The 13,116-nt window shown below is 37.3% G+C and overlaps 2 protein-coding genes across 4 annotated transcripts; one reads left to right on the top strand and one right to left on the bottom strand.

Annotated features, from left to right (window-relative positions):
- Positions 1-387: 387 nt before the first annotated feature.
- LOC126794948 (uncharacterized) lies at positions 388-3,174 on the bottom strand. 3 transcript variants are annotated; one of them, XM_050521746.1, is made up of 6 exons: positions 3,073-3,174; positions 2,193-2,451; positions 1,315-2,051; positions 1,120-1,203; positions 691-845; positions 388-597 (listed from the first exon to the last, which is right to left on the bottom strand). In XM_050521746.1, the coding sequence occupies exons 3-5, from the start codon at positions 1,997-1,999 to the stop codon at positions 745-747; spliced, it is 870 nt and encodes a 289-aa protein (XP_050377703.1). In that variant the 5' UTR covers positions 2,000-2,051; positions 2,193-2,451; positions 3,073-3,174; the 3' UTR covers positions 388-597; positions 691-744. The 3 variants fall into 3 exon arrangements, with proteins under 3 accessions (XP_050377703.1, XP_050377701.1, XP_050377702.1); XM_050521744.1 differs by having other exon boundaries at positions 2,193-2,387; XM_050521745.1 differs by lacking the exon at positions 2,193-2,451 and having other exon boundaries at positions 3,073-3,173.
- A 3,521-nt stretch (positions 3,175-6,695) lies between these two features.
- Positions 6,696-12,702, top strand: LOC126793367 (arabinosyltransferase XEG113). Its single transcript, XM_050519866.1, has 13 exons — positions 6,696-6,984; positions 7,370-7,660; positions 7,798-8,003; positions 8,112-8,217; positions 8,903-9,159; positions 9,299-9,434; positions 9,739-9,833; positions 9,933-9,986; positions 10,604-10,717; positions 11,343-11,441; positions 11,513-11,632; positions 12,066-12,152; positions 12,263-12,702. Exons 1-13 carry the CDS (start codon positions 6,831-6,833, stop codon positions 12,428-12,430), a joined length of 1,887 nt encoding a protein of 628 aa, XP_050375823.1. The 5' UTR covers positions 6,696-6,830; the 3' UTR covers positions 12,431-12,702.
- Positions 12,703-13,116: the final 414 nt, after the last annotated feature.

The raw sequence follows: 13,116 nt of genomic DNA, 5'->3' as shown, positions 1-13,116 counted from the left end.
CTCAACTAATACTCAGAAAAGTGACTGACCAAGATCCTTGACAGAAAAGGAAAAGCAGCATGTAATTCGCCATTAAATGTTTCACAACCTTAATTGTATTGAATGAAACTATAAAAGCTTAAGCGTCTAACAATTGCTACCAGAATTTGTCAATCATTGTAGAAAGAAGAAAGAAATAACAATTACCACAGAATAATTTCAAGGCTCACTATAACTGGAGTTACTGGACCTGGACTAGGACTATAAACCACATTTGTAACTGTTTTAAGCGACAGTGGTCCAAATAGATTGGCTATATCTTTGTGAGACACCAAATAACTTGGTCAATGTTGGATATACTAGGTACCAAAAATAAAATATAACCTCTTCTGCCATGGAAAACAAGAATGCATACAAAAGGCACCCAAGAAGGAGGAAAATTTTGAAGTTATAGGTAACCACAAGAGAAGTTCAGGGAGTTACTGAAATAAATTGAGACATAAATCTGGTAAGCAACCACCTATTGCATAGCTGCAGTTGAGTAAAAGCAAGGGATGAGCATATTACAGTTGATGACACAGGAATCAATTCCTCAATGTGATAGTTTCCGTAAATCACCTGGTTATCAGCAGATGAAAAACATCAGTATAACGCTAAATTTACATCAGATGCCAGAGCTATATATAAAGATTTGTATCTAAATTCATTCACCTGGTCTTGACTACAGTGAATACAACAGCACAAAAAGAATATTGTAGTTTCTTTTCACTTGTTTGATTGAATGTACTCAGATGTCAATGGAGAATCGCTTGTCACTGAGGACCTTGCCAAAATATTTAGAGCCTTCATCCTTTGAATCTCTTTCACTACAGATGATGCATGGATTACTAAGTTAGCTTATTAAATCAATGAAAGAACCAGGAAATGAACTTGGTGGTACCTAGTGCATTATATGAAATCTGAGGAAAAGACAAGGAGATTTAATGCTTTAGGACCCCAAATTCATGCACTCTTCAAAGAATGGAGACTCACACTATTATATTGTAAATGACAGTTAACAAACAGAGAAATGAGAGAATCAACTAGAATGTATTGACAAATATCTATTGTGATCTTTTCCAACATTTAGTATAGAATTACCTTCTTCGACAGATAGCAACATTGATCTTTTCTCTAGCTCAACAGCATGTCTGCTAAGCTCAGATGATGATAGACAATGAAGCACTGATAACAATATAAACCGGGGGCATGTTTAGCAGTGGCAAAACTAAAGGCAGGTAAGTATGTGTAAACAACTTGCATATTAGAAGCAGCACTGCTAATAAAATCACATACTTTGGATGTAATCATTCTGATTAGACTCATCAATTAGCGTCAAGAGATTCTGAAGACATATAAACCGCTCTGTTCTGTTCTCATCATTATTCATCTTTGGATCAACCAAGTTAGAAACCATACGATCAGGAGTAAAATTTAGGTGCCTAGAACAAGCACCTGGCAACACATTACTAGACTTTCCAAGAAAAAGTGGAACCAGTGGTTTACGAGGTGAATAGGTAATTGGAGAAGTCAATAACGATGGTGCAAATGAAGATGCACAAGGACTCTCATTCTCCTGCTGATTCTTGGTACTTTCAACAGGTATACTTGCCTCCTTTTGCAAATGTCGTTTGGAATTATCACGATCAGCACTTTGCTCTATCACGTCTTCAATTTTTCTCTTGCCTAGTCGTTGCTCACATGAATCACTCATGTTTAAGAACTGGTGGCAAGGGGAGCTCTGAGGACGCTCAGGGGTGACTATCTTACTTCCATAAACCTTAATGAAATCCCCAACCTGCCGTCCTAGATAACAAGAATTTTCAGGATGATTAGGCATATGGATCCTATTATCATTCTGCACATCTCGTAATGCCACCTTTTTCATTCTTAATGTTGATTGTTTATGAGAGATAGGTGAATTAACCACACTGTCACCCAGTGCATCCACAGCATTGTTGTTGAGGCTAGAAGTCACCATTAATTTGAGGGACTAGCACAACAGACTTGAATTGAGAAGCCTAATGTCCTGGCTGCAAAAGTATTAGCAGTGGAGAAAATCAAATGCATATCCTTGCAATGACGATAATTTCTACATAAGGAACACTTAACTATGCCAAACACAATTAACAAAACGGGATGTAAATTTCCAATCGAGGCCTACAATTTCTTACCCAGGTGGTTCCAAAAGAGTGAAAGGACACATGCATCCATGCATCAAATGAAACTCATAGGTTGCAAGGTACATATCCTTCTGGTTAACAACTTGAGTGGAGCAAACAAAGAGAAACAATAATGTAGAAAAAGCACAAACAACGCATATGCATAGTGGCTTCAACTACCTAGATCAAATTAACATAATTGACCACCTGCGAAATCAATGTGCAAGACTAATGAGAACTACCACTTCTGCAAGCATTTGGATGAACCAATCTGATATGAATAGTTATCATTTTCTCACACTCCCCACAAGGAAATAATCATACTGAAATGAGATAAATTACATAAAAAGAGTTCAAACAATCTCAAGTTTGAACTTCCCCGATTCGAGAGGAAGGCAAATGCTTTCAGTTACGTAACGCAAAATCAACTATGCAATCCATATTTTCCAGAATTTCAACTATCTGTAACAGAACAGGAAATTTACTAGTCCCCCTACTACATATTAGCTATGCAGTCAATAACCCACTTAAAATATGAAACCAAAACACACATGGAAACAAAGCCCAACATGTCTTAAGCTTACTGTCTAAACTGAGGGATTCACTTCAGATCTAAACTGGGTACTCATCCATTGATTTGCATACAAACTACCAATTACAATACAACTGCAGTCAAAATTGGAACCAAGGATAGAAATTACTACATAAAATGTTCCATCAGCCGAAAAAATAATAGGGAATTAATCAATGATGCCAGATTGTATACGAACCTACGAAGAAGAACTTGAAGAACCATAGAAAGTGAACAAGATTGGATCACCAAATCAATAACAGTGTGAATTTAGAGGAAATGAACAGTAGGAGAGTAAAATCGGGTGCAGAGAAGAACTACCTGTTGAAGAATTTTGCAAGGGATCCGAGGCTGTTTTGGGTTCTGAAGACTGGGAGGGTTCGAAAATGGAAAATTGGCTCCAAACAATGAGGGAGGCGTTGGGGTTCTTACTTGGTTTAAACATGTTGGGAAAAAAAAAATCAATCTAGCTAGTATACAGGTAGTTGATGCAGACACATTTATAAAGTGACAAGATAAAATGATTTTTTAGCTATTATGACTAAACAACTTTAAAATTGCTAGCATTGTTAAATATCAATGCTCTTATTTGAACACATTATGCATTAAAAAAATCTAATTTTCACTTTAACAGTTTCTCGTGTTTTTTATCTTATTCTCTAAAATAGAGAAAGAGATAAAACAAAAGATATGATTTTTAGTTTCTCCTATTTTCTATCTTATTCTTTAAAATAGAGAAAGAGATAAAACAAAAGATCTGAGAAAATTTTACATAATCAAATATTAAATATTTACATTTTCTCTAACTACTCAAATTTAGATTACAACTAATAAAAAATTTGGAATGAATTATCTAATTTTTTTATTAGATAATTCATTCCAAATCAACAATATAAAATTATAAAATATGTTATGCTTATAATAAATAAGATGTTCCGGGAGAATTATTATTCTACTATTCTATGTGTCTTAACCTAATAGATTTCCTGTTAGGAGATAGATTAACATCTCTGTAATAAACTAAGACTCTGAATCCTACGGGATTGTGATTTTGTAATGCCTATATATAGACCCCCATATCATTTAATAATACACAACTATTTCATCATGCATCACGTTATCACGCATTTTGCCCTAAAACCCTGAACTTTTAGAGCCCTATGAATTTTTTCTTTTTCTCCTGCCGACCGCCTTCATCTCCGGCCTCCGGCACCTTCCCGTCGACGACAACCCTTGCCCGCCGTCCAGACCCACTGCAGCCTCCGCAACCTCCTGCCCGCAGCCTCCCTGTAGCCCCTACCCGCACCTCCTGCACGCAGACCACATAGCCCCTACACGCAGCCCCGCAGCTCCGCAAGGTCTCTTCTGCATTCACTCTGCAAAATCATCTTTTTGCCCCGCAAGTTCCCGCATCAAAGTATTCAAGATTTCTCCCCCCGCATATTCACGCAAGAAACGTGAACTTCACAAACAAAATCTTCGCTCAAGAGAAGCTACTCATGTTTTCTCCACACCTTCAAAGGTAAATTTTTCATTAACGTTCCCGCTTTTAAACGTATAAATATATTATATTGGTCGTTATTAGCCTTCTTCTTGTCTTCATTTCGGCCTTTCTTATAACGCCGATGAGACTATAGAGGGATGAGTTTCCCCTCTTGGTCGATGTTTTTTTGGGTGACGGTCTTGGGGGAGTCACGATTGTTTTGAAAGGGAAGTTAATCAATTTTCGTGTGGTCGCCTGAGTGAACCGCTATTTTGGGTGCGATCGTGAGTATCGCCATTTGTATCGATTTTTCTTGTGACCATATATGTCACCCCTTCTAATTCCTATTATACTTGAATCTAAACAATTTCGTATTCGTTTTTGTAGATGTCATCGTTATCTCGACCGGAATTTGGCCTTCTTGATCTAGAAGGTAAGGAATACCACCGTTGGGTTTCCGACATAGAGCTCGCTTTCAAGAGCCGAGGGATCGAAGGCATGTTTGCCAACCCTCTTGTTGATTTCCCACCCATGACCAATACTCAAGCTCTCATCTTCATGAGACGTCACATCCATGCCACTCTTAAGAGGCAATACTTGAACGTGAAAGATCCTAAAGAATTATGGGACAAACTACGCTTGCGGTACAACAACGTTCATGATAAGCTTCTTCCTGAATTGACTGTTAGATGTGATAACATCCGTCTATTGGACTGTAAGACTTCAATCAGGATATGCTATGCCTGCAATCTGATTTTGGCACCATTGGTGTCATCAAGACCGACATATATCTTCTCAATAAGACATTGGACACGTTTCCAATCAATTATGAGGTTCAAGCTCATACGTACCGCACTCATGTAGAGGAATGTAAGATCCGATTATCGCCGACTTAATGGCGCTCTTGGCTAAGAAGGAGAGACATTCTGAGATCCTTCCAATCAACAACAATAGACATGTAGGCACTAAAACAATTTCTACGCCACAGTCTAATTATGGGAAAGCTCCTAAGCAAAAGAATCAATCAAGGAACGCTCCATACCAACACCACAACAACTCTCGTGGTGGGAGGCAACAAGGCCGGTCTCAGCCCAAGTCCAATACTTTAACTTGTGATGGTGACGGCGCCGTCCCCGTCCCAAACCTCAAGGAGGCCGTGCGCCTCCTCATGCCTTCACCACTTCCGGTAATGGCAAGTCTCCATGCTTCAAATGTGGCTCCTTTAAACACTTTAATCGCGATTGTCGTGCTAGCAAAAAGATGATCAAGGTATACTCCACCTACAAGAAGTTTCTACAACCCAAATCAAATCATGTGGATGATGACCCTGAGATCGAGACTCACCACATCTCCATGAAGCCTGAGCCCCTTGCTTCTAAGGCTAAGTCTCCGGCCACTACCATGGATACTCTCGACTTTGATTAGTCGTTTTTAGCTTCTTTAGCTTTATGATGTCAAGTATTGTTATGGCCGACCGCCATTGTTATTTTCATTGACTTTGTAATAGTCTTTTGATTTTGGAATTAGAAGTTCATGTGTGATGTATTAAAGATTGGCATTCAATAAAATTTCTCAATTTCTTGTTCACAAGAAGATCTCTTTGAAATTTTATTTACCTTACACTTAGCATGATAATTAACATGTGCAACTCACGTGGTTTTTAAATTGGACGTTTTTGAGTTACATGGGATCCCAATATCACTACATTGTGAATTTGGAACTTCAAAATTTGGAAAACGGACCTCAACAACTAGTTCGGTTTTATTTCAATTTGAAGTGAATGTTGTGACATAGAATGCAATATATATATATATATATGACAATAAGTTGGTGTAGTAGAGTTGACTACAACTTTGTGCTTGCAAGGGATATATCAAATGTTCAATTCTCTTAACCATCGATTTTTTAATTTGAAGTTGTTCTGATATGAAAATTTCCTGATATATCGAAAATTTCTGGATATATTAGGAAATATTGAAAATTTCTACCGAGAAATGCTTAATATATTATGAATCTATCAGAAAATTTCGAAAGTTTCTAAATATATCGGAAAATTTCAACAATTTTCATCAATAAATACTTGATATATAAGAGATATATTCATATGGCAAATAATAAAATCTTTCACAAAAATATCGAAAAAAATATCGATATTTTAGTCCTTGATTTGTTTAGAGGGGTGGTACTCTATTTGACTGCTTGATCGGACAGGGTTTATGAGGAGGCCACACTAGCCCCTAGGATGTAATGTCCCTTGAGTATTAATGAAATTATTATTACGATAAAAAAAGAATTTCTTGATTAAACAAAACAGAACCAAAAGAGTTGGTGCAAAATGGACCGAGTAAAATAAAACAAATTGAGGAACATGGAGGAGCCTCTGAGAGTTGACCTTGTAGTGATCTGCATATGTATACAGAGAACTAAACAACAAGTGCATTAAACCCTCCTCAGATTCAGATTTATCCTCCTCAGATTCTTCTTCTTCTTCTTCCTCCTTCTCAACAACAGAAACAAAAAGACAGAACACGATGCTGATGACTAACGTGGGAATGACAATCACATAGAGGAAAAGCAAACCCAAGACAACAAAACAATGGGGTGGAGAAATGCCTTTGATAACTCCAAGCCACTGTTCGTGGCTGTATACGCCACCGTCATCGTCGGGATTCTCTTCTCGTCTTTGTATGTCATTTCCGCCATTTACTCCGGCAAGGCTGCTTCATTTGCCGCCACCTCCTTTCAGAACAGTCAGTCTTCTTCTTTCTCTTATTTATCAATTTACTCACCCCATTCATATTGTTACTCACATGTTTCAATTGATATTGGTTATTTTCCGAAGTGGGTTCTGGAGATTTCAGTTGCCCATTTAATAATTCAAATGATCAGAGCTGAAGTTCTGGTTTTTTTTCTTGTTTCAAGTAAAATGGGATTTGGTTTTAGGTGTTGTGTGTGATTTTACTATTTGCATGAGGTTCCTGGATTGAAAAGTTGGAAACTTTGATTTCCAGATAGCAGTCATTGATGTCTTGGATTGGTCCTGTAATGTTGATTACTAGTTGTTCATTGTGTGTGAGCTCAGTGAGTGTGTATTTTAACTTGTGTGTCTATGGCTCTATGCACAAATTTTTACAGATGTTGGTTCTTCCCCTTCAAGACAAGCACTCAATGTTTCACAATCAGCAGTTGTTCAAGGGGTGCCGGCAACTAAACTAGAGAGTAATGTGTCGATGAGGCCTATTTGGGAAGCTCCCCGCACAAAGAAAATGCCGCGGTTGGAGACATTTAAACTGACCAAAGAACTGGTTCAGCAAAGAGTGAAGGATAATGTAGTTGTTGTGACATTTGGTAATTATGCGTTCATGGATTTTATCCTGACGTGGGTGAAACACCTGACTGATCTAGGAATATCTAACCTTCTCGTTGGTAAGCTACCACATGATTTTTTTTTCTTGTTGTCTTTTGGATTTGTTTACTTGTCTTTGTAAACTATTATTGGTAGAAAAGAAATGCCCTTGTAGTTTTGAAGTACGCATTGATGAAGTTTAAACTTAATGATTTAGGTGCAATGGACACCAAACTGTTGGAGGCTTTGTATTGGAAAGGTGTTCCAGTATTTGATATGGGCAGCCATATGAGCACGATAGATGTTGGATGGGGATCGCCAACATTCCACAAGATGGGAAGAGAAAAAGTTATACTAATAGACTCAATCCTCCCATATGGTTTTGAGCTCTTGATGTGTGATACAGACATGGTTTGGTTAAAGGTACCTTTTTTGTTGTGCGTGTCTTTTAACTCTTAAGATTTTGACTTGTTTATTTGAAATTAAGCGTAGTTAAATCCTTATGCATGAGTTACAATTGTCCTGGAACAGAATCCTCTTCCATTTCTTGCCCGCTATCCAGAAGCAGATGTGCTAACGTCCAGTGATCAAGTTGTACCAACAGTAGTTGATGATAGGCTGGACATCTGGCAACAAGGTGAAAATCGTACAGAAAATTACTTTCTTTTTTGCTCTGGTTAATCACTTAATTGAAGCATCTCCCCCTAAATGTTGATGAGATATTTTGAGCTGTGTGATATGGAGAATTATGTGAATACTTGTATAAGATATAATGACATGAATATGTTTCCACTGGCAAAAACTTAACCATACCAACATTTTGAGGGGAGTTTACCCTACCTCTTTCCAGTTACCAATATTATTAAAATATAATCTCAACTATGTGTGGTGTGCCTTCATTACAGTACCTATAATAATTTGATACTCTTTCTGTTTAATATTCTGGGTGCTTCGTCATATACATACCATGTTAGATGAGTATAGTAAATGGTATTAGTGTATTGTACTATAGAATACATAGTAATTTGTTGTTCTAAACTAAAAGATTGACTCTATGTTTTATCTGAAATCTGCAACTTTCAGCAAATTTTACATCCTAGGGTGATACTTCTATCCATCGTAGGCTGATACAGTGATACTTCTGTGCATCTCAATTTCAAATCCAACTTCCACTGTAGTTTGATCTTTGAACACTGAACAGTACAGTTCTCTGCTACATTTGTTTGGTTGTATATGTTGACTTTTTGTCTGTGATTATTTGTCAATAAGTTTATAGTCATCTCATATGCAGAGATTTAATGTTGTGTCTTTATCTTTAACAGTCGGTGCTGCCTATAATATTGGAATTTTCCATTGGCGGCCAACAGACCCTGCTAAAAAGCTGGCCAAAGAATGGAAAGAAATGCTTTTAGCTGATGACAAGATATGGGACCAGAATGGGTTCAATGAGCTTGTAAGGAAGCAGTTAGGACCAGCCGTTGATGGCGAAAGTGAACTTGTATATGCTTATGATGGAAGTCTCAAGCTGGGAATATTGCCTGCGAGTATATTTTGTAGTGGGCACACATATTTTGTCCAGGTAGGTACTATAGTTTGACTTTAGGTGGTTTAAGTGTGTATCATCTTATTTAAAGTTTCTTATTTTACTTGGAACTATTTTCTGTAAGCATAGGAGACACTCGAAAATGAGTCTTAAGCCTTTTAGGTTCTAATGGCAGGCCATGTACCAGCAATTGAGATTGGAGCCATATGCTGTGCATACCACGTTCCAGTATGCAGGTACTGATGGAAAACGTCACCGACTTCGTGAAGGAATGGTTTTCTTTGACCCGCCTGAATACTACGATGCTCCAGGTACAAATGGAAATTGACACTAATGATTGTGCCATACATTAAAGATTTTCTCAATATTCTTGGATTGCATTTTTCTTGAACTTGCTTGCATAGGTCAAAGTGAAAGATTGTAATCTTTTGTCTCGACGCCATCACAGTAAATGTTTCCTACTAATCCCACAGAACTCTCGTTCATACAAGTTTACAGTTTTGTAAACAGTAGGTCAGGGGTTTGAAATATATTGACATTAAACTCTGCCATTCGTTCATATTGTTCAATGAATGATCATGCCGCTAATTCTGCAATCTTCGGATACCTATTCAGGGGGGTTTTTGACTTTTAAGCCATCTATTCCGAAGAATTTGTTACTCGAGGGGCCACATACTGTTGAATCACATTTTGCTCTTGTTAATTACCAGGTATTGCTTGCACTAATCTGCTTCCACTAAGTTTTACCATTTATCTGGACATTAAAGTGTTTCATTTTATATGAAACTATATGCTGTCTGATTTTTCAGATAAAACAAATAAGGACAGCCCTTGCTATTGCTTCCGTGTTAAACCGAACCCTGGTAAGGTCAATTTTAATATATGCGACCTATCTTTCGGTTCAATTGACATTTAGCAGGACTAAAATGGTTCCAGTGGATAACTTTTATTTCTGAGTTATTTGTAGGAACTTGAGTTTTATTTCTTTGGATAGAACCTAGTCACATCACAGAATAATATTCAAAATCATTATGATAGCGGATGCAATTTCATTATCAATTACTAAGATACGTATACTCAACTTAAGCTCACCTGAAATTGATTATCATGATACTGATATTTCCGTTGAATAGATCATAAGGTGATGGTAATAGGGGATTTGTGTCCATTCATGTTTATGACGTTTGTATGTGCGTGATATGTACCCAAATATGTGATAACTAAAACCCTTATTGCTAATCGTAGGTCTGCAAGTTTGACAAAATGATAGAATACTGACTATCCTTGTCATAATATATCAGTATAACTGTGTTGAGAATCTAATTATACCATTCTAAACAGTGCATCTCAATGTATGAAACTTTTGGCTTCTTCATTCATTACCAGTTGGTGTTTGATATTGAGTATTTTAAATGTATGAAACAAATTGAATGCATATGGAGGTTATAATTTAATCTCCATTTCTGTTTGTGAATTTTAGGTCATGCCTCCACTATGGTGCAGGTTGGATAGGCTGTGGTTTCCCCACCCTGGAGTTCTCGAGGGATCTTTGACTAGACAGCCTTTTCTTTGCCCTCTTGACCATGTATTTGAGGTATGCCCTTTCTCCTGGAGTTGAAATCAAATAACTATTATCTTTGTTCCTCAACTGAAATATTCTTTGAAGAAGTTTCTTTGGAGAGGATCACCATCCTCTGGCCTATGTCCCTACTGAAGCAGCATTTGTGCTAAAGCAACTGGATATTTGTTACAGGGAATCATCACAGCTATAGTTCATGGTTTTTTACATGGCGTTTCATTTGTTTGAAGCTGTGGTTCCAGTAAATTGGTACTAATGCCACTCGGGAAATGTACTGATCACATACTCTTCTGTTGGGCATGGCATTCCTGAATTTGAACCTATCAAATATAAATTTTCCCTTATTCAGCCTAAAATTTTGTAAAGGGTTGTTGTGTTGTAGACCATTACAAGTGTTTCAACTTATAAAAATACTCTTCGTGGGGAAACAATGAAAAAGAAGAAGAATATGATCATGGGTATTGGTATTAGGACCTGGCCATTGGTTGTTTGCCTAGTTCATATGGAAGCCAGTATTAGTTGGATTATATCTTTTAATGAAAATCAAGGATACAACCTTGTGCTAACTATATCCACAGTATATGTTATTATTCTATGTGAATTCTTTTAAGGGACGTAAAGAAAGTTTATGGTGGTGCAGGTAAATATCATGCTCAAGCAACTGCCAGTGGAAGAAGTTGGGCCCCAGATCAGTATTAGGGAGTACTCATTCTTTGACAATCCATTGATGCCAAAACAGGTAAACAAGTAAGGAGTTTAAGGCCAAGTATCTTTAGTCTTGTGTCGTTAGCATTTAACAGTTTGGTTCAGGTGAAAGATTCATGGCTTGAAGTCCAACTTTGTCAGCAAGGAATTCAAGACTGTCTGGTATCAAATAATACAAGCCCATCAGGAGTGCTCAGATTTCCAAAGAGAAGCAGTGAAGAGACGGTACTGAGAATACACACACACAGACACAATTAGTAGCATGTGTTACCCTGTTGAGTTCATCCTGATTTTATCTCATTTGGAGCTAAACCTGCATTAACCAAATTAATTGGAGTTGACCTTGGCCCTATTCAGCTTTCCTCTTTAAGCCCCCTATCAAACACTGAGTCACCCCCATCCTTCTTTGGTACTGTGATCTCTGACTATCAACATCATACCTAACAAACTGTAGCTCATGAATTGGTCAGACAGTAAGCTGGCCGTTGAAGTGAAAATGAACTGACAGAATTATATAGGTGGTTAGACTAATTTGAGATTGTAGAATAATTATCTTGAACTTTTTTGTCTTATGACATGGAATATCTGTATTTGGGTTATGATGTTGCCTCACCCCATGTAACTTTGTAATGATTCTCCATTTCTCTTGTATCTACAGTTCAAGACAGTTTTTTCCTCGTTCAAAGATGTCAAAGTTATTCAGTTTTCATCTATGCAAGATGCATTCCTTGGTTTTGCTGACAAGGTGACTCTTATCCCTCTTTGTCCCTTAAATTAGTATGGACTAAATCTGTAGACCTGTTATTCTGTTAAGTTGCTATTTGCTGATGCTGTGCAAAATTAATCTTTTCTCAGATAAGGGAGGAGAGATTCCGGAATCGAGTGAAGCGATATGTGGGTATATGGTGTTGTGTAGCTGAACAAACTCCTGGACACATTTATTATGACATGTACTGGGATGAGAAACCAGGTTGGAAACCTATTCCACCTCAAAACCCGCAGGATGACCGCCCACCACCGTGATAACCTTGCTACAAAGTGTATAATCATCAAACAAAATAGAATCACAGCATGGTGGAGAAGAAGCGTTTTACAACCGGATTAGTACCTGATTAACTTAGTCATTGAAATGAGCCAAAGAGAACCGCATCCATAATTTTGCATGGAAGAGGCTGTTATTCACATCCTGAATGTAATTTTGATGCAGATAAATGAATTGTTGTATCAGTAAAGAATCCCTTTGAACGTGTATCAATACGTCCACAACTGTGAGACACTGGACGACTTCACCAGGACAGTTATACCTAAACCTCAATGTGTTTCCGGCGGGTTATATATTGATGAGAAAAAAAAAACTGAAGGCCGCTATCTGCTAGCATTCTGAGGAACATGATTAAGCAGAAACTATTATGTTCTCCATTTCTTCCACCGATATATGAGAATCAATACTGTTACATGAATTGTAAATCGAACCAATTAAAATTCACAAATGGTATGCGCACAATCACTTACATTTTTTGTGTTATACTTTGATACTTTGTTTACGTACTAAAATATATATCTTGAGCTTTCAGCTAAAAAAAAAAGGAGGATGTTAGAGCCGAATGTATTTGATTATGCCTTGTCGCTCATTAGATAATTTTATTACATGGCATGGCCGGAATTCATCATTTTATATACATACTGTTAATGAGATCGAATTATTATAA

This window comes from Argentina anserina, chromosome 5 (assembly GCF_933775445.1).
Source record: "Argentina anserina chromosome 5, drPotAnse1.1, whole genome shotgun sequence".
NCBI lineage: Eukaryota > Viridiplantae > Streptophyta > Magnoliopsida > Rosales > Rosaceae > Argentina > Argentina anserina.
The sequence above is the reverse complement of the archived record's forward strand: the minus strand, read 5'-3'. Positions and strand labels throughout refer to the sequence as shown.